The 22,099-nt window shown below is 39.6% G+C and overlaps 1 protein-coding gene across 3 annotated transcripts in view; it reads right to left on the bottom strand.

Annotated features, from left to right (window-relative positions):
• Positions 1 to 2,299: 2,299 nt before the first annotated feature.
• KLHDC10 (kelch domain containing 10) overlaps positions 2,300 to 22,099 on the bottom strand; it is a 59,135-nt gene continuing 39,335 nt past the window's right edge. For all 3 annotated transcript variants that reach the window (XM_067747002.1, XM_067747003.1, XM_067747004.1), the window contains 8 exons: positions 17,570 to 17,791; positions 16,035 to 16,189; positions 14,687 to 14,835; positions 13,024 to 13,108; positions 12,095 to 12,161; positions 10,996 to 11,043; positions 9,053 to 9,192; positions 2,300 to 8,421 (listed from right to left, as the gene is read on the bottom strand). In XM_067747002.1, coding sequence (XP_067603103.1) covers positions 8,212 to 8,421; positions 9,053 to 9,192; positions 10,996 to 11,043; positions 12,095 to 12,161; positions 13,024 to 13,108; positions 14,687 to 14,835; positions 16,035 to 16,189; positions 17,570 to 17,791 — 1,076 coding nt within the window. In that variant the 3' untranslated portion in view covers positions 2,300 to 8,211. The remainder of the gene's footprint in view (positions 8,422 to 9,052; positions 9,193 to 10,995; positions 11,044 to 12,094; positions 12,162 to 13,023; positions 13,109 to 14,686; positions 14,836 to 16,034; positions 16,190 to 17,569; positions 17,792 to 22,099) is intronic.

Below are 22,099 nucleotides of genomic sequence, written 5' to 3'. Positions count from 1 at the left end.
TTTTAACAAGCAGGCCTCGTGCTTGGAAACCAGTGGGTCATAGGTGAGTCTGGCAGCTGGCCTTGTTCTATTCCATACTCCATTTTCAGCACTCTTCCTCGGAGCCTGCAATGAGCAAGTGGGTACCCTTTACTGTGTCACTCACTAAGGAACTACCTGGCTTTTGCAGTAGACTTCCTATCAAAGTAGGATCAACGATTTTAATATGAAGATCAAGGTGAAGAGCTAATGCAAGTCCAGTCCTAGTGTGGATTCTCACGTATGATGTTCACCATTATGCTCCAGGCCTTTGGTCATAATCACAGAATGTTAGATCTGAAAGGGACCTTGGAGATTATCTAGCCAAACTCCTCACTTGACAGATGAGTAAACCAAGGCCCAAAGGAAAGCAAATTGCATACAGAACTATTATGGACTGAGCCAAGAGCCAAGCCCTGGTCTCCCAATTCTCCAGGATGTCTTTTTCTAGAACTGTACTGTCTAGGTAGCCACTAGCCACGTGTGACTATTTACATTTAAATAAATTTAAATCAAAAATTTAAAAAAAAAGTTTTTTTTAGATTTGTTTTATTTTTTTATTTTATTTCTGGCTGCATTGCGTCTTTGTTGCTGCGCGCGGGCTTTCTCTAGTTGTGGCGAGCAGGGGCTACTCTTTGTTGTGGTGCGTGGGCTTCTTATTGCAGTGGCTTCTCTTGTTGCGGAGCACGGGCTCTAGGCACACAGGCTTCAGTAGTTGCAGCACGTGGGCTCAGTAGTTGTGGCTCGCGGGCTCTAGAGTGCAGGCTCAGTAGTTGTGGTGCACGGGCTTAGTTGCTCCGCGGCATGTGGGATCTTCCCGGACCAGAGCTCGAACCCGTGTCCCCTGCATTGGCAGGCAGATTCTCAACCACTGCGCCACCAGGGATGCCCTAAATCAAATTTAAAATTTAGTTTCTCAGTCACAAAAACCACATTTGAAGTGCTCAAGAGCCAGCAGCTAGTGGCTACTACATATTGGACAGTGCAAACACAGAACATTTCCATCATCATGGAAAATTCTATAGTCTAGGGCTGGTCTGGAACCTGGGCCTTTCATCTGAAGGTAGTATGGGAACTGGATAGTTTTATCAATGTCTTCTCCCCTCAAACAATTACTGCAGAAGAGTAACTCAAGAGAATGTGGTTGTACTATTCAGTTAACAGTAGTTTAGTGATAGCATTTTGACAAACTAGAATTTTATGCATGAAACTGGCAGAACAAACCCACCCGAACCAACTAAGCCACTGAAAACTCCTCCTAAGCTACAATGGGTCTCATCTAAGAACCAAATCAGATACTAACATGAGTTCATTTTGAAGCTCTGGCTGGTTTAAAAGGTGTAAGGTCCATTTCTTATTCCTGGGAGGTCTGAGGGGAGTATACTTTTGAAGAGACAGGAAAAATAAACCAAAGGAAATAAAATTGCTCTGCATAATAACTGTAAAATGTTAACTGTAAGGTGGGCTGGGAAGGTTTATAAATTAATTAAGGGGCAGAAATTATATCTTTTCCTCCTTGTGGATTTATAATATCTAAGATTATTCATCCCGGGAAGGTGTATTTGATCCAAAAGTTTGTCAATGGAAACACTGGAAAACGAAAGGTGCATGTGCAATTCTGGATGGGAGACCTTAAAAGTGACCAGACTTGCGAGTGTCCACCCTACTTCACACTTAAAGAGACATGAAGAAAAGTACTACTGGGAGAGGGGATCTCATTAGAAGTGAAACTACACAAAGCAGAGGTCTTGGAGAAGGAAGCATCTGGAAGACCAGTTCCAGAACTAGGAACTGTGGTTTCATTCCCAAAGGACCTTGGCGAAGGGCTCAGATCCTCCTGGGGCTTTTCCCTTGAATCATACAGATAGTCGTGACTCTGTATGTAAAGTTTCACATTCTTCCTCTGAATTCCCTGTAGCTCCTCCAACCCTTCAGAAGTCTTGATACATCCATATAAACTTGTGTGGAGGTGGTCTGGGGAATATATGGGAGGGGGCAGTAAAAGGGAGTATGCCTTGCCCCACAGTTACTCCCTTGCTGATGTCCTGGAGGGAGCCACGTTGCGTTGAGTGGATTACGTGTGTCCAGGAGTTGCAGAGGGGGAGCAGAGAGAAGGCGCCCACAGTGGGTGGGTGTGAAAGGTAGACGACACAGAGAGAAAACTGGACCCTGTGGGGTGGTAAAGGGAGTGGCGGAGGTAGGTTGGACTGACGCTTGGGTCATAGAGGTGAGCTCACATACACAAGTTACTGTCAGACAATCAAGGTGGCCTTGAACCAAATAGATCTGGATAAGATTTATTGATCAGATTGTTTTAGAAAACCAACAGCAAAACACTGACAAGATACATAAATACAGACTGGACATTTTAGGGTAAATTCACTATATTTCCTACCTGCTTGTAGGAAACCAGGTAAGGTGGGAAAAGCTGTCCTGATCATATGGCATGCACACCAGACTGCAAAAGGACTTCCACACTATTTAACAGGACTGTGGCAAACAGCTTTAAAGTAAGGCAAGCATCGTGTGTGGCCTAAGCATACCCTGTACCAAGAGCCAAGCCCAGGCTCGCCTCAGAGACTGCATGTGAGTGAGGTTTCCCTTTCTTGCCTAGTTCTTCCAGAAATATCCTCATTGGCAGGTGCCTTTACAGGGAGATGCCTGGCGCTGTCCCTGCTCAGACTCTGTGTACAAGGAAGTGGCTTTAGAGAAAATCAGTGTGTTTCTGATGCCTCCTTTGTATTCTAAATGTGCAACTAGTAAAACAGCAATTACTACAGCTTGGTGAAACTGCCTCTGACTCACCCTGTACAGTGACTAAGCAGGGCCTTTTAAAAACTTCTAAAAAGTGAAAAAAATAAAAGATAAAAACATGAAAGTTATGTTAAAAAGATGGTACCACTTTTGAAGCACAACTCAAAACTTCTTTCCATAACACCAGATGAGGGAAGAGGTCACTTTCCACCAAATCTAACAACCTTAGAAGGGAAACGCCACTGCTGGGCATGATCTGGTGGCGATGCACACAGAGGTTACAGAGCTCTACCAAGCCTACCTCAGGCCCTGCCAACGCTCCTAGAGCCCCGAGGCATTTGGGGAACCTAAGCAATTTAAGCGAATGGTGACCAGTTTTGGAAGCTTATGATCATAGGACCATAAACCCTCATCCATCCTGGAGCTCAATGCTAGAACAATGAAGAATGAGGAAATTGACTTTTTGTGCTATATCAGAGTGCTGGCAGGTGGACAATTCAGTAACCTATGCCACCTTCTAAACATCTTTAAGACCACATAAAAACAAACTGGTTTTACAGAATTAAGACCAACGTAGTCTTAGAGGATAATTCAACCTTTCCTATAAGCCAAGCTATGGGTTGTAGGAAAGGTTGAGGCTCCTTCAAGAATAGTGGAAAAGCAAGTATTTGCAAAGATCCAAAGAAATGTATTCAAATGATGGGATTTCCTCTGCATCATACACAGCTTTTTTCTTCCAATATGTGCTAAGAGTTCTTTGGTGGTTATAGGAGAGACAGCCTAGAACTCAGGGCAGGAGACTATGCCAAAGCAGAAGAGTGAAGAGTGACATCTAAACTCACCATTAACCACTGTCATCAGGTTGACCACCTACAGCTAACTGGGCTGCCTATATGTTTGCTGGTTTCTAGCCCCTCCGTGATTCCTGCTTTTCAATTTCTGACTACACATTAGCCCCACTCCACTGAAAAGGAGATGCTTGTGGGAAAGGGTAGGGAGAAGGAAGAACTATAAATCAATCAATTGTTTGATAGAAAAGTTGAAACACTGATTATCTATGGATTTCAATTATCTGTGCTTTACTCTGGGTAATGAAAGGTCACTGTTAATATACCTTTTGCTTAGAAATGTTAATGTTTATTATTATATTTTTAAATCTAGCTATGTAATGGACACGAATAGCTTAGAGCAAATTTTTACATCATGTCACCAGGGCCCTGAAAAAAGAAGATTTGCCAGTAGAAAGGGTTTCAGTTTGGCCCCTGAACAGTTAAAATTTCAATCTATTCTATATTGGTTTATAGATTTTCCAGAATATGGAAAATACCTTATTAAATGAAGAAAGCATCATTTTCTTCATTTAATAAAGTATTACTTTCACAGATAAATTAGTATATACATGGGAGAACTCATAGTATTAAATATTAGGTTTTAATTCTCCATTTAGAAAACTCCTTACAGGTAGACTTCCTTGTTCCTAGGCAAAGAAATGTAAGAAGATATGCAAACATGAGATAGTACAAATATGACTGGGGAAAAGTCTCAATTCTAACAAACCCGAGAAACAACAAGTCTCTAAAGAGTTGGAGTAAGGAGGTACTGGACTTGAAAGTCCAGCTTTACCAAGAGTTGGCCTAAGCCAGCCAATCACATCTCAAATTTTTGGTATAATTTGACTCTAAAGTAATGAGCTGGCTTCCCCAAGACAGATACAAAATAGTAGTCTACCTGCTTTATAGTCACACCTTATATATAATCTGTATATATCCATATGTGTTTCTATATATTGCACTTAAACTTACAGGACTGCAGTAAGATAGCTGGGAGTACCTCAAAGAGGCAGAGAAGCAGCAGGCATAAACTTTCCTAAGTCAAGTAACAGTGTCAGGAATTCAGAGTGCTGGTTTTGGATATACTAAAATGCCTGGTGACTCCCTATATAAAATTCTAGTCATCTACATTTAAGTCATCATACACACAGTCTCATTTGGCATTCAGAACACGTGCACATGTGTGGTTCTATAGCACTCAGAGCTGATCATACTACATCATTTTCACTAGTGTTATATTAAAAGAAGACACTTTAGACCAAAGATATGTACTTTTATGAAAACGTCACACACAAGGTCTTGGATGTCAGGCCTCCAAAGTCTACCTCAAAGAATACCGCCTTCAAAAGGTTTTAAAAAGGATGCTAGGGGCTTCCCTGGTGGCGCAGTGGTTGAGAGTCCGCCTGCCGATGCAGGGGACAGGGGTTTGTGCCCCGGTCCGGGAAGATCCCACATGCCACGGAGCGGTTGCGCCCTGAGCTATGGCCGCTGAGCCTGCGCATCCGGAGCCTGTGCTCCGCAGCGGGAGGGGCCACAGCGGTGAGAGGCCCCCGCACCGCAAAAAAAAAAAAAAAAAAAAAAAAAAAGATGCTAGCAAGTGTGGATTGAACCAGTCTCTCTTTCAGCTCTCTGTGTCACAGAATTAGAGACCTGCTTATATCCCAAGGACTATGGAAGGATAAGCACAGAGGCTGAACATTCAGTCTTTGATCCCTATAAATCCAGGACATTGTAAATAGAGCTGCAATGAACATTTTGGTACATAACTCTTTTTGCATTATGGTTTTCTCAGGGTATATGCCCAGTAGTAGGATTGCTGGGACATGGAAGCAACCTAAGTGTCCATCAACAGACGAATGGATAAAGAAGATGTGGCACATATATACAATGGAATATTACTCAGCCATAAAAAGAAACGAAATTGAGTTATTTGTAGTGAGGTGGATGGACCTAGAGTCTGTCATACAGAGTGAAGTTAAGTCAGAAAAAGAAAAACAAATACCATATGCTAACACATATATATGGAATCTAAGAAAAAAAAAAGTCATGGAGAACCTAGGGGTAAGACGGGAATAAAGACATAGACCTACTAGAGAATGGACTTGAGGATATGGGGAGGGGGAAGGGTAAGCTGTGACAAAGTGAGAGAGTGGCATGGACATATATACACTACCAAACGTAAAATAGATAGCTAGTAGGAAGCAGCCGCATAGCACAGGGAGATCAGCTCGGTGCTTTGTGACCACCTAGAGGCGTGGGATAGGGAGGGTGGGAGGGAGGGAGACACAAGAGGGAAGAGATATGGGAACATATGTATATGTATAACTGATTCACTTTGTTATAAAGCAGAAACTAACACACCATTGTAAAGCAATTATACTCCAATAAAGATGTTAAAAAAAAAAAAATCCAGGACAAAGATCCTTTTGCCACCCTGGGTAGTGTGACTTGTTTAATTATGGATAGTTTCTGCCCAAACATCCAGAGACTAGATTGGAGTCATGCAGCAAAGCTTTGTTTTGAACTAATGGAGCTGCTCAGACTGACCTGCTCTGGAGAGAGCTCCTCATTGGAACAAGCCTAGCAGTGGGTGGCAAGAAGTTAAAGGCCAGACTGGTCATGGCAAGAGGGGGATGGGGCCTCTGGAGGAGTTGCTGCTTTCCCTGCTTCCCCCTACCCCCTCATTCCCCAAAAGGACCCAAACTCACAGATGAAACGTTGTTACAAGACCTTGCAGAACACAGGCTCTATGAACTCAACCCCACATGGATGGGAGGTTATAATAAGGCCTGGAGGTTAGGAGTCCAAGTCTAGAGGCCACATTCTTCTCTTCCCCAGAATTGAACACTAGATGGTAACTTTTTAGCCATAACTCAAAGGTGATTTTCAATCCACACATGAGCCTAAGAGATTCCCTTCTGGGACGAAGGGAGAAGAATAATTTTAAAAGCTAAGCGAAAAAGAGGCACTTAAAGCAAAAACATGTCCCTAGTCTCCCATCTGAGTCTCCTGTTATGACGTAACCAACGGAATGATCAGCACTGTGCCCTCTTGCACACCTTTAGCACCTTTCATACACCGAAGGACTTCCAACTGCTCATGTCTCAGTGACCACTCTAGCAGCCTGATGGCAAAGCAAGTAAAAACTTAGGTCATTTCTTTTTTAGAATTAAAATGCAACACAAAACAAACCAGAACTAAAATTTCACACCAAAAAGTGAATGATCCTCAGTTTCATTCCTTCCTCATGCTAGTTTTAAAAATGATACTTAGTTCTTCAGGAAGAATGACCTGTGGCTTTTCCCCAAGACCTTTTATCCAGTTACTAGGTAATTACTCACAGCACCATGCACATTAAAGCAGACAGAAAATGAGGCAAAAAGCTAAGAGAAAAATCAAGGGCCAACTGGTTTTCTAGAGATAAAACCCATTGCCTGAGAATACGGCAGGTGCACGGCCCAGAGTGAGAAAAGAAAACAGTTCTGGAAGAGATATGGGAACATATGTATATGTATAACTGATTCATTTTGTTATAAAGCAGAAACTAACACACCATTGTAAAGCAATTATACTCCAATAAAGAAAGAAAAAAAAGAAACAGTTCTGAAAGGAAATGGCCGATATGACAGTCAAAGTTCACAGCCCAGAGCAGAAGCCCTCCCTGCCCTGCTCTATTCAGGCCTCTCACGAACTTACATTTATGTCCCACAGCATTTATGCCACACACTTAGGGTCTGCAATTCCCCACAGTGAAGTCAAAAAGATACTTGAAACCATTAATAAGCATAGGAGAATTTCAAAACTGCCCAGAACGAAGAACTGTGACCACCATAAATTTCTTGATTTGACATGTTCTTGGTGCCATAATTTCTAAGAGCAACGACAAACAGCACAATTACAACACACAGTAAAGTCTTTAGACAAGTCAACTCTAATCACTGCTGGCACCATAAGGATGAGAAAAGAAATCACTAATCAAGAGCTGCTGAGCTGCTTAACTTTTCTCCAAAGTCAAAGGATCGGTTTGGGTACCTAGGCAGCAAGACATCAACCACCGCTGCCATTAGATCCAGCTACTCAGTTAGATGTACCTTTGAAAACAGGAAGTTAAACATCTAGCTTTCCCTATAATATGCAAGAGTCTCAAGGTTAGCCTTCTTGTTCTATCCCCAAAACTTCTTGTTGTTGTTGCTGGATTTAATTTTTTAAATTTTATTTTTGTTTTTATCGATGACGTTGCTTTAATTTATAGAGCACTGCCTGACAGGGTCATATCCTTAGAGTTCCTCTAAAATTTTCTTTATCTTATCTTAATTCATAACATTATTAAGGTACTTTCAGACTTTCCCTCAACTCCATCAAGGAAGAGGGAGTATGTGAGTATGTGTGTGTGTACTGGGGCAGAAGGGAGAGAAGCAAAGAAAAAAGCACGAGGGAAAGTGAGATTCCATAAACTTAAAACAATTTACAGAAAGGCATCTGATGTATTTTCTGAATAAGGCCTTGATCAGGGTAACCAATCCTCTCTGTAGCACATTCTACACTGCCCATAAATAAAGGAGTCTCTTTAAATTAACATTTCCAGTATCAATGAACAGTCCAGAAATCCTCATTTCAAGCGCTCGATGAGTCCCTGTGTGAGTCCAAGGTGCAGAAGCTGTGTCCGGGAGAGGTTTGCTAGGTTGGGGAAGGCCGCAAGCAGCTTCTCCCACGCCAGTTCCAGCAGGCTAGGAACCACCAGCCAGATCTTAAACAACGACCCAGTCCGTTTATTTTCGTGGATGTTCACCACTCCTCCATGAATGTACATGCAACCAGCCTATGAACAAATGGCAGTCAAAAGAGGATAAATTCACATGGGAGAGAAACAGGTACTTACGCTGAAGATTCAGCCAAAAAGTTCATAGTAGGCTGAATTAGACAACAGGAAACAGAAAAGTTTCTCACTGATCCCAACACAGTGCAGAGATCAAGAAAGGCTTAGATACTGAAGGAGTTACTAAGGGAAAAGCAAGAGGCTGGTTTTACTTCAACAACAACTCCAACAACGGTAAACTAAGACTATATTAGGCATCCCCTGTGCCCAGTACTAGGGTACAAGGTGAAAATAAAGGTCTTTGCATTCAAGAAACTAGTAGAATCTTCAATAACATGGCATCTTGGGGGTAAAACTGTTCTGCCTTCCCAGGAAACACCTTTGATGTCACTGTCAGGGCCTGAATGCCACATGTAGCATTGCTTTTACATTTATGTTGCTCTTTTAAGCTTGTATTATGATGGTTTTTCTCCCCTTTTCTCAGAGGAAGAGCTAGCTTTGGAAGAAAGGTTTTAAAAACACATTCTTAATCCAAGCTTTGCTAATATCAGAATCTTCTTTTCTTGCTATATCTCTAAAAATATCTCCTTATCATCTGCAACTACATAAAAAAGATACGAAAATGAAAGCTTACTGGTGTAACAGCTGCACAGTGAAAATAAACTGGCTCTGGCATGGTAGCTGGGAGCTTTACCCATTGAAAAGTCTGCAGATTCAGCTTCCAGATATCTCCCAGGATCACTTCTCCATTATAGCCCCCGCAAATGAACACATCTATCAGGAAAAGAGAAAGCCAAAATCACACAAAGGAAAAGGGCCACGGTGACAGCATGTCCTGTAGTAGCTCTCACGGCTAGGTGACACGGGACCAGTTCAGTCCCCATACCATACAGGACTCCAGCTGGCGGGCCGCTCATGCTGCTGTCCTGTCCCTCACTAAAGTTCGGACACTATGTTGGGATCTTTGCTAGGGCTAAGAATGCAAGCCTCTGAGGAAGCTTCATGTCTAGGTTCTCAACTACAGGTGCCAGGCATAGGAAGTGAATGAGCAAGAAGGTTCAGGGAAAATAAACAAATAGGTCCAGGGAACAAACAGGAGTGCACATGCTCTAACGAGGAAGATGGCGATGCAGCTCCAGCTCATCGATGCCATGCAGGACTTAGGGTCAGCAACTGCCAGATCTTCCAATTTTTTAAAAGACGCTGGAAATCCAGATTTTTTGAAAAGTGAAACATTTTGATTTTTAAATATTGGCCACTAATTCAAAAACTGTAATACACACATGAGCCAAAGAGAACACATCTGCAGGCCACCAGGCTGCAAACTCTCCTTTTAAATAACATCCTGAAAAGGATAGACATTTTTCTGCCCATAGAGACAAACATTCTCTACTTAGACAATTAACCTGCAATGTTCAGTTTGGGGGCACAAAAGAGGTTTTTCCAAGCTTTCTTCAGCCCAAAGAGGACAGTTTGAAGTCCCATTTGACCTGTACCAGTTATTTATGTCAGGAACAAAACCTTCCCAAAATCAAAGGTTTTTTTTTAATTATTGTTCTTGTTGTTCTTTTTGTTTTTATAAAGTCAGTTAGTTGTAACTAAGTAGACAACATGTAACAAAGGCTATGTGAACCTTCAAGCTAAATGCCCACAACTATAGCTGAATTCCATTTGTATGGTGCCTGGACTCAAAGAACCAAATGAATACACGTGTTAACTCAAATCTAGATCAAGTTTAAGTCAATACAATTAAACTATAAAATACACTGGAAACTTTTCTGGCTAGGATTTAAAAAAAGTATGGATCCATTCTTAGAGAGGCAAAGCTGAACAACGCCACTATCTATAAATCTTGTCCAAAGAGCAGAAGCATAATAAAAAGCGCCTCTGTACTAGAGATGGCAGCATAATCCTAGTAAAATCTGAACTAAGCTGCTGAAAGGATACAGGCTATCAAACTCATTTACACACACCTTCCTCCCCTCCAAAAATTTAAGGTGGTATATCCAACTATAAAATAAGCTGTAAATTAAAAGACAGGACGGTTGTCCAAAGAGGAGTCATTTATCACACTCAGATAAAGTAGCTGCAGCTGCTTTCTGAAGCCATACAATGCTTGTGTTGTAATATGGCCAAAGAATGCGCTAAGAGTTCTATCTGGTATCAGATAGAGAAGAGAATAAACTTAATGAAATAACACTCTGAAGGAGCCATTACAATTTTAATACAATGTCTACCAAGGTTTCTACTGTATGTCAGGATTATTAGTGTTACCCACCAAAACCAGAGACATCTGTTGAGGTGGGGTGCTGAACGATTAGGTGGTAGAGTAAAAGCTTATTTATCACTTATTTTTGAGTTCTGTGATAACTGAGGGAACCCAAACAATACATTCGTTTACTTTATGAAAATTGCTGAGAGACGCAGAACTTTATGGATTTCCCTTTAAGTCTAAACTAAAAGAAATAGACTCTCCCCAAAGTTATGCCTCTTTTAAAGAGTTATCATTAAGAAATAAAATAATCTCAGTATGTACAATTACAAAAACGGAACCAGCCTGTTATTTAAAATCCTTACCATTTTTTATCTGAACACAACTGTGACACCTTCGGGCTGCAGGAAAACCTGCCAAACACATAAATACAGAAATTCCATTATTCACAGAAAGACTGGGAGTAATGGTGATCCGACACAGCAAAAGACATACTATGAACAACTTGCTTAAAACAATCCCTTTGTTGCATTAAAGCAAACATTGACTAGTCCTTCCAATCCTGCCTTATTTCACACTAGAATAAAGCCATCATAAGTTTCATCATAATGATATAATGTTAAGGTGTCAGGAAAACAAAGTGAGGTGGCAGTGGGCAGGGGTTACTAGTGGCTTTCCCAAGCCCTTTTACCCACAAAGAGACAGGTAGATCTTGATTTAAGGGCCTACTTTTATCCTACCCAGATTTCCCCTCTTCCACAGAATTCACCAATCCCCATTAAAAGTCTGTGCTCATGGGCTTCACTGGCGGTACAGTGGTTAAGAATCCGCCTGCCAATGCAGGGGACACGGGTTCAAGCCCTGGTCCGGGAAGATCCCACATGCCGAGGAGCAACTAAGCCTGTGCGCCACAACTACTGAGCCTGCGCTCTAGAACCCGTGAGCCACAACTACTGAGCCCACGTGCCTAGAGCCTGTGCTCCGCAACAAAAGAAGCCACTGCAATGAGAAGCCCGCACACCGCAACGAAGAGTAGCCCCCGCTCACTGCAACTAGAGAAAGCCTGTGCCCAGCAATGAAGACCCAATGCAGCCAAAAATAAATAAATAAATAAAATTTAAAAAAATGAAATAAAAAAAATAAAAGTCTCTGCTCAGTTGCTGAGGAAGAATAATAATTGGGCTAAGGAATACAAGTAATTTCTTTTCTTTTTTTCTTGGCCACGCCGCACAGCATGCGGGGTCCTAGTTCCCAGACCAGGGATCGAACCTGTGTGCCCTGCAGTGGAAGCTTGGAGTCTTAACCACTGGATCGCCAGAGAAGTCCCACAAGTAATTTCTAATACCAATTTAACAGATATTTTTCTTGTCATATAATGCAATAAAATTCCTTTTTCTCTTTCAGAACAAGTAAAACTATAAAATACATTTATTAAAGATAAATGAATCAATATTTTAAATTTACCTATTTTTTCATGGGGTTTTGTTGCAATTTCCTCCCATGCATTCGTTTCAAGGTTATATGCATGAATCTTGGAGAGAAAAGAAAAAAAGAGGATACACAAAAAATTTTAGCTAGCCTGAAAACTGGATTTTTCATAACAGCCTGTACAAACATATTCTTGGTTGAAAAGCCTTCTTTTCCTTTGCTATTCTCTGATCTTTCCTAATTCTAATATAAGGCAAAACATTAAATGAAGCAATTGAAAATTAAGCACATACATAATTTTATTATTTTTAAATCATAGAAAAGAATGAAGAAGAAAGTTGGAATTCTGCAACTTGCACATTTTCTACAATGAACATGTATCATTTTTATAACAGAAGAAAGCAAGTGTTGGTAAGAAAACACGGAACTGCAGTTTTGACAAAACTTGAAAAAGACCATTAAGGTTCCCAATCAGGAGCTCTGAGGCCTACAGATTTCCCCTGGGACATATGGATTTAGAAATGCCACAGAGACAGATGAATCAAAGCCCTTCAGAACGCAGCTTTCTAAAGGTAGTGATGTGCAGTCCTAAACATGCCTGTTCTTTTTAGATACACAGCACTGACAATGAGAGGGATGTGACATTCTGAGAATCCTGGTTCCAAATCTAATTAGTTGCTCCATTTAACCTACTATTATCTTTCTTTTAATGTCTTTTCTCATCTAGCATAAAGAGATAATTCTAATAAAGTATTTTCAGTGCGTAATTATGCAACTGTCAACTGGAAAGCATATCAGGGGCACAGAGTTCAACCTTATAAAGAGCGTCTAACACAAAATAGGTGTTGATGAAGAAACTGCTTGAAAATTACAATATCTACAGTAACAGAATTGTTACTTATTATGCTTAGTATAACACATGCCTCTCTCTAGCCTTCTTCCTCTCTCTCTCTTTTTTAATATACCTTGTTTAAGGAATAAGCTGTCCAAGAAGTACCACCTCCCAAGATGTAAATCCTCTGCCCATCATGTGCAATCTCATGTCTGTATCTGAAAATATACAATAAAATACATTTATAATTATGGGAAAAATGATCTACCTAAGATTTGGCTGCAAGACTTTTTATTGCATCATTATTTATAATAATAAATTATTGGAAATAACCCAAATGTTTAATAATAGTGAATTGGTTAAATAAATTATACAATATATAAAAAATGGATTAGCATGCAACCAATAAGAATGTAGGAACAGAGGATGGTTAATATACTGAGAACTTCTTTTCATGTCATTAACTGAAAAAAAAAATCAGTTATATAAGAGCAGATAGGCTATAATCCTACTAAGAATTTATAGATATACAAATATGCACAGAAAATGACTATAAGGATACATGCAAAATGTTAACCCTGGTTATCCCTGAGTTTAGATTTTGCTTTTTATTTTCTTCATTTTGCTTATTGGTATTTTCTAGATTTTCTATAATCTTTTTGTGATAACTTTGTATAAGGGGGGAAATTATTACAGTTTTAAAAAGTGATTTGCCTACATTTAATTAGAAAGCTTAGACTATGGGCTTTCCAATTAAGACACTTATTTAACAGATATAAAAATATCAGAAAAATTATGCTACATAAAACTGTGAATATAATATGAAACACCTACCAGAACTTTTATCCAAGCAGTCTAGCTAAAAGCTGAAACAAGTTATAATATGTCCATAAGATGATTCAGAGAAGGCAACCATGTGAAAATGCTTTGAAAACAATCTATTTCCTCCTTTCCCTGGAGGCCCTGGTGCTGATAAAATAAATTACATCAAAATTGCTCCCCATACGAAGCCAGCTCCCAAGTCCTCTCATGGTAGTTCTGCAATAATCAGCCCACTAAGATACTACAATAGAAATAAGTCTTCCTTGGCACCCATATGTCGTTTTTTTAAAGGCAACAAAGACATAATAGTCTAAACAGTGAATAAAAAATTATTTACTGTCTTTGCTTTTAAACTAGAGGGCAAAAAAACCTCTTTAAGTTTTCCAGTGAGTTTAATTCTAAGAAGAGGCAACTGCTATTAGGAAAAAAAAAAAGTGAAAGATCTACGACTGCTACTAGAAGGCAACTAAAGAGAATCATGTGATGTTTGAGTGTTTAACAGAGCACTTAAAATAAATGACCTTCCCTTCCTTTCTTCCATCCATCCAACCAACACTCACTGAGTACCACTATGGGCAAGGCACTGTGTTCTTACTGGGGATACGGTTGTAAGCAAATAAGCCAAAGAATCCTAATATGCAAGTTAAGAAGGGAAATCAAAAAGTAACTAGAATGTAATTATTTTGCCTGTAATATGAAATTTAGTTACAATTGTTACCATTGGTTTCACTATTTTCCTAATGCAGGAAAACTGAAGTACAAGAGGAAATAACAGGAAAAAAATTCTTTAATTCAGAGGGAGATATCATTCCCTCACCAGAAGATCCTTCTTTAATGCTGAACTGGGATCTAACAGCCAGTTAGCTATTTTAACCAGGCCAAAGGGTCTTCTTCAAACCATACTGCCAATATTCTGAAAAAAAAGTAAAATCTTAGCAAGAAAGAATAAATATGCTTTAATCCTAGAATCTCACCTCTCTTCTGGTAGATCACAGGATAGGTTGTTTGGTTTCAGTTGTGTCCACTCTCTGGTATTGAGATCTAATTTGTGCAGGTCTGTGCTGTAAATATAGCCAGTTGTCCCTCCAAAGACATAAAGGGAGCCGTTGATGATAGCCATGGCCTGGATAATGAGGAAAGGTGAACGAGACTTCCTCGTTAACACTTGATTGAAGAAGAATGTAACCTTATTAGATATCCCCAAATCAGCTTTTATGAAATTTTCTTGTATTTTTTAACTTTCTAAAAATCAGACCCTTAAAAAGGACTAAAGATCTTAGAGAAACAGAGATTATTTTTAGAAAAGTTACCTTTGCTCAACTGGAAAGAAAGTTCTATCTAGATAGGCAAAGGGCGTCAGATGATCCTTAGGGGTCCTAGCCAACCAAAGAATTTATAGGTCATGGACATGAGCATTTCCACTGAAAGCTGCTTCACTTTCTAAGCAGTCTGAAGAAAAATGCCCTTAAGGAGAAGGAGCAAATATGAAAATAAGGCACCAGAATCCCTTAAGTAAGAAGTCTAGAGGTGGCAGTCCCCCAAACTTGACATTTTCCACCAGACTCTTCTCAGTGCAAGTTTTGCTATTGTTATGGTAATTTCTTAGAGTTTAAATGCCTCCTGTGGTGGGATATGGTCATCCAGTATGTGCCTCACACATAGTTCAGAAGCTATGTATCAGCACCAGTGCCAGCCAGTGCTAGTTGAGAAAGAAGCCACAGCTTTGGTTGTTTTAAGCTTAGCCCATTACTCTCAAAGGGTCCCTGAAGTATGGTGAGCTGTTTTCCTACCTTTTTAGATACAACTTTTCAAACCTAAGGTTTGAAGCACTAGAACCTAACTGGAAACTAATTTCTACATAATCTGTGTTTTAGCTCAGATCTGTATAAAAGTCTCTTAACATCACTGCCTTAGCAAAGACCCAGTGGGACTCAGTAGATAGGGATCATCTACCCTATTACTTAGGTTAGAAAGCTCTTCAAAGCATCATAACACTCTAAAGAGGATAGGACCTGGGCCATAAATAGCCAAATCTCTCATTGGGGGTGGGTGAGGTCCTGACATTTACAGAAACCTCCATACAGGTCTAGATCATTGATCTTAATCAGAAACAAAGAGTAAGGGGAAAAAAAGGAAAGAAGAAGGCAAGCAACCAGATTTACAAACTACAATTTCACATCAGAACTGAAATATCAAATAGTAACCACAATGAATTTATTCTCTGTTAACAAAAATTGGTGGCAATATAAATATTCTGACATTGTTCCTGGAACTAGAAAATCTGAACAAATACATCCACAATGACTGGCTATAGATTGGTACCTGTCCATATATACGACTGGGTTTCTTCCCCCGACAGCTGAGTAAAGCCCATCTCTTATACTTCACGTTACAGACATGGACGTCATTGCCGTTGCTCTCACCAAATGGGATGCCTGTTCCTCCAAACACCAACAGGTTGTTTCCATGCAGCACAACTGGGAAAGGAGAAGCACAAATTTCATTTTTGTACTGGCTACCTGCAATGTGTTCCCACATTAACCCAGAAAATCTGAGAAACTCAAAAATGTCCGCTTTAATACTTTCAGAAGATAGCTCAAACCACTGACATACAACTACTACAAAGTTTTACAGAAAAAGATCTAATTCACACTATTTCACATAGCTCACTGTCTGATATGTGACATGTATTGTGAAATGCATGAAACACTGTATATAACAATACAGAATGATATGAACTACAATCCACCACTGCTGCTTAACACAGTTCAAGTACACAGTAAAGCAAAAGAAAATGAAGGATCATCGCTGCCTTAGCAAAGACCCAGTGGGACTCAGGATGAAGGGATAAAAGGACCATTCGGTTTTTGCCAGGGGAATGATCTCTACATTTTAAATTATAGTTTCTGTCATCTTAATCCTCCACCAGATAAAAAGAACACGAATATCCTGCTAGTAACTTTCTGCTCCTGTCATCACACACACTTGTATATACTTTTTCTCTCTCTGATGGCAAATATTCTGAAAATACTGCTACTGTATTATTTCAGTGACTTTTTTTTTTTAAACCAATTATTCAATTGATGTAGTGTAAGAGTCAACAGCATGAGCTCTGGTGCCCGTGAGAGCTGGGTTTAAAGTCTCGTGTGACCTCAGGAAAGTTATTTAATCTCTCTAAATTAATCTTCCCAACAACCCTATGAGGTAGGAACTATTATTATCTTTTCCATTTTTATAGATGATAAAATAGAAGTGGTGAGAGGTTTAAATAATTTGTTGAAGGTTTCCTAAAAAGAACCTTGCCAAGCTAGGGTTCAATCCCAGGCAGTCTGGCTCCAGAGCTTGCACTCACAGCCACTGCCCTTCGGGCCTCTCTAAAGCCTCAGTTTCCTCATCTGTACAATGACGATAATTCCAGTGTTGGCATCATAGAGATGTTGTGAGGATTAAACAGATACCACATGTGAAGTACTTTGCTCAAGAGCTGCAAACCCCATTTGTTGATCTTCTACTACATTTTGCCTAGCATATATATGATACTTTATGTTGAACCCTCTGAGATATTATTAATTCCATTTTATAGGTAAGGAACTAGAAGCTAAAAATCATCTGTCAAGTAAATGACATATAGCTAAGTTCAAACTCAGGACTATCCAGCTCACAATTGATTCTGAATCACCATGCTATAGTACTGACACAGTATTATCACAGGAAGAGTCTATCCATTAACAGGGTTTAATTATATTACTATTATGATTTAGTATTATTAAACATTATTAACAAGGAAAACATGTGACACTGAGCCAGACCTCTCAGACATTTCATAAAGTCAAAAGTTCAGAACTGCTGGCACTCACGTGACATAGATGCCAACTCTCGGGGCATGTAGCCATCTGTGCCCATCTGGTGCCATACTCCTGTAGCAAAATGATACCTCCAAAGCTCCCTGAAGAGAGGATAGTCTTCATTATCTGGCCCTCCTGATTCATCATAATCTGGGTTATAACCTCCAAACACATACAGATTGGTATTATCTGCCACACAACGATGTCCGCTTCGTGCTGGTGGAGGTCTGTGGCCTAGGAGAGAAGAGGACAGCTTTCCGCAGATGACCCAGCACATTAAAAGCACAAACAAAATTTGGCAACAAACATTTCATCTTTAAAAGGAAATCAGGGAAAATTTATAATGTGGATGTACTTTTTATTTACTTAGGTTATTTTATACATTCACACATACTACTTAGGATTTTAAGGAGCTAGTCTCCATTTCTATTTCATAGGACTATTTTCAGATTTTGATAACTGTAAAAAGATTTTTCCCAAGGGAGGCAAAATAGCATCATAAACTTGAGAAAATGGCTGGTAACTTGGAGTTTTCAAGAAAAGAAGGCGGAGGGGTTTAATAATCCAAAAGCTAAAAGGACAGATTTTCTATTTTCTTAGAGGAGAAGAAAACACAGGCCAACGAAATTAAACTGAAAATATTAGAGAACTACATAAATATAATCACAAATGTGAATGAGTCATGTATAAATAAAAATACACATACATAAAACCTGTGATTTTTCCACAATATATAATTACACACTTAAAAAGAAAACTGGCTTTCAAAGAGTTATAGCAATGTCTGGAATTTAAATACCACTCCAGACATTATGGTAGTTAACAAAGAATATCCCTGTATTTATCTCAAAGAGCATCTTTCATCCTATTAAGAACTTTACTGAGAAAAGCTATTTCAGGGAATTTCCTGGTGGTCCAGTGGTTAGGACTCGGTGCTTCCAATGCTGGGGCCCCGGGTTCAATCCCTGGTCAGGGAACTAAAGATCCCACAAGCTGCACAGCCAAAAGAAAGGAAAAAAAAAAAGCTATTTCTACAATTTGTATTTGTAAGCTTTCTGAAGTTTAAATTATGTCAACTAGTTTACTAAAAGTTACTTCAACATTATTTTAGAGTAAAAAACCCCGGAATTTATATTACTTCTATTATCCTTACAATTTTTACACCAGTCTACACAAACCCTTATATAGCTACAAACCAAAGATGCTTAAATACACACTGGATGGAATAAGCTACTATGGTCATCTGTTATCCTACAGATTTATCTACTTTCATATATTAGGAATAGATACTAGTATAATATTAATATTTATGACAATGCTGGACACCTAATAAACATTTGTTATATAAACATTTATTACCAGCCTAATATAGGCCTCACATATTTATACTTTAAATCAAAATCCCACTTCCTACGGTATGCTTTTAAACAAGAACTGAAAAGAAATTGCACAGAGCTAGAAAAACTAAAAACCAAACGAACAAACCACGAATCACCCAATCACTTAATTCCAACCTGTTGGTCCTGAGAATCTTTGATGGCTCCTTACTGCTCAAGCTTGAAGTCTTCAAACGACAATTCAGAGCCTTTCCTGATCCTGATCCCTCACATTCCTGCCTGTTTACGTCTGTCTCTCTGCTTAGAAAGTCGAGTCCTTCCCTTAGCTCTTGGCCTGGTCTACCTAGCCTTCAATGCCTGGAAGTTCCCTGGTGGCCTAGTGGTTAGGACTCTAGGCTTTAACTGCCATGGCCTGGGTTCAATCCCTGGTCGGGAAACTGAGATCCTGTAAGCCGCACAGTGCGGCCAAAAAAAGAAAAAACCTACAGCCCTTACAATTCAGTACCATACCACTCAAATAATAAGACAGACATGGACAATTAAGACGATTACACCATAACTATGTAAATACATAATAAATATAATTTTAGGCAAACTATAATCACTGAGGAAATTTACTCACAAGCTGTGATTTACCTCAAGTGAACTCAATTTCTCTTTCTAAAAATCTTGAAACACAGAAAACGTGGTGTGGAAGAAAGAGCAATAACTTCTACAAATATCTAGATTTGAATCCAGGTTCTTTCTAACTGCTTCCTTGAGCAAGTCACTGACCCTCACTGAGTCTCAGCTTCTTCATTTGTATGAATGGATTATTATTCCTGTACTTTACAGATTTATTATACTTGCTATTATGTTAAAATGTTTATTGGTTAATAATATATGTATCTTCCCAGGAGGCTATAAGCTATTTGAGGGAAGAGGAATTATTTGCATTCACCTTTCTATTACCAAACCTAAGGCACACAGAAAACACTGAACAAATTTACAAATTTAATTTTTCTCTACTCATTTAGTTAATATTTATTTTTCTTCTCCAAATAATTCTAAGTTTCTAAAGGGCAAAAATCATGTATAGCAATTAGCCTGTATCACCCACAACACCTAAAACAGGGATATATAACAGACACCAGAAGTTTCACTGATACTAACTTCAGGTCAAAGTTAACAGCAACAGGGAGATCAAAACAGTGTAGAGCTCTCAGTGGACTTTGATATTGTGCTTAAGAGAGATACAATTTTGGGGATAGGGGTTGGATTATGCAATGGTCTTCTCAAAACACAAATGTTTCTAAGAATTAGCAAGACAAATTTTAAGAAAAAAAACAGAGTTGCTATGGTCAACAGACAGGAACTCTAAGAATCTCTATAATGTCATTTGCTTTATTACCTGGAGACAAAAGATACTTTTTGAAACTGCTTTTGGGCAAATATGAAAAGACATACAGTATATTCCAGGATTTTCTCTAAACGACTGTACAACGGAGAAGACATTCCATTCTAAGTTTACTGCCAACTATTTTTGAGACAAATGTAACTCACATGGATTAAAGGTTGAGGAGTCAATGAAAGATGATTTTATATTTACCCACTCATTCATTCATTCATTAAGCCAAAAATATTACTGGACGCCTCTACATACCAGGTACTGTACTAGTTGCTGAGGATACAATGGTAAGACCATTACTCTTTCTGTCCTCTGCAGCTTACAGTCTAGTCCTGCGCTGTCCAACACAGTGGCCACTAGCCACATATGACTCCTAAGCATCTGAACTAAGGCTGGTTCAAACTGAGCTATGCTTTAAATGTAAAATATCCCCTGGATTTCAAACACTTAGCATCCAAAAATAAATGTAAAGTTACTGATTTTTATATCTGAATATAGGTTGAAATGACATTTTTGATCTCTTGAGTCAAATAAAAATTAAGATTAATGTCACCTATTTTTTACTTTTTTCATGTGGCTACTAGAAAATTTAAAGTTTTGTGGCTCACATAATATGTCTATCAAAAGTGCCTGTCTAGGGCTTCCCTGGTGGCGCAGTGGTTGAGAGTCTGCCTGCCGATGCAGGGGACATGGGTTCGTGCCCCGGTCCGGGAAGATCCCATATGCCGCGGAGCGGCTGGGCCCGTGAGCCATGGCTGCTGAGCCTGCACGTCCGGAGCCTGTGCTCCGCAATGGGAGAGGCCACAACAGTGAGAGGCCCGCGTACCGCAAAAAAAAAAAAAAAAAGTGCCTGTCTAGCTCAATTGCTGGCTTCTGTAAATAATGCCATTATCTATGCAAATTAAACTGCTGGGTAAAGAGCATCTGATCAACGTATGATAAATATTATACATCCTGTCAAGAAGTCTTATAGCTAGGAGTAAAGAGCTAACTATTCTTTCTCTTTAGTCAGTAACTAAAGATTTCTTTGTACATATTTATAGTCCAAGAGTGACTAACATATTAGAAAGCCATATTTTATTTTGAATAAATCATGGGGATTTATCAGGGTCAATGTCACGGAGACTACACATTAATTTTCATTATAAAGAATATAGCATAGGCTCCTCAACCTTGACCAAAACTTAACTGGGTTTTAGATTCTTAAAGTAGTTCTCTGAATCTTGTCCCAAATTCTCCATGTGCAAACCCCACTTTCCTAAAAAGTACTTGCTACTAATAAAATCAGCCACAGAATTAGGTTACCTGATTGAGGAACTCCAATTAGAAAATGCAGAAGTCAAAAATTAAAACTGAACCTGTGGGCTTGCCTGGTGGCGCAGTGGTTGAGAGTCCACCTGCCGATGCAGGGGACACGGGTTCGTGCCCCAGTCCGGGAAGATCCCACATGCCGCGGAGCGGCTAGGCCCATGAGCCAGGGCCGCTGAGCCTGTGCGTCCGGAGCCTGTGCGTCTGGAGCCTGTGCTCCGCAATGCGAGAGGCCACAACAGTGAGAGGCCCGTGTACCGCAAACAAAACAAAACAAAACAAAAACTGAACCTGTATGCAGAGGTGTACTCAATACCCAGAAGGGAACATGCAGCTGAGGGAGTATGTACCTGTGGTAACTGAGCCATCTTTTTGCTTCAGTGTGCTCATCATGTGACAATGATGAGCACACTTGCTCTTTACCCCAGGGAGTAAGCCAGAGTTTACTGTAACCAGGGACATGGGCTTTAGTTTGCAGCCCAAAGGAAGAAGCTGTCCGAGATAAGGCAA

This window comes from Pseudorca crassidens, chromosome 8 (genome assembly GCF_039906515.1).
Source record: "Pseudorca crassidens isolate mPseCra1 chromosome 8, mPseCra1.hap1, whole genome shotgun sequence".
Taxonomy (NCBI): Eukaryota; Metazoa; Chordata; class Mammalia; order Artiodactyla; family Delphinidae; genus Pseudorca; species Pseudorca crassidens.
The sequence above is the reverse complement of the archived record's forward strand: the minus strand, read 5'-3'. Positions and strand labels throughout refer to the sequence as shown.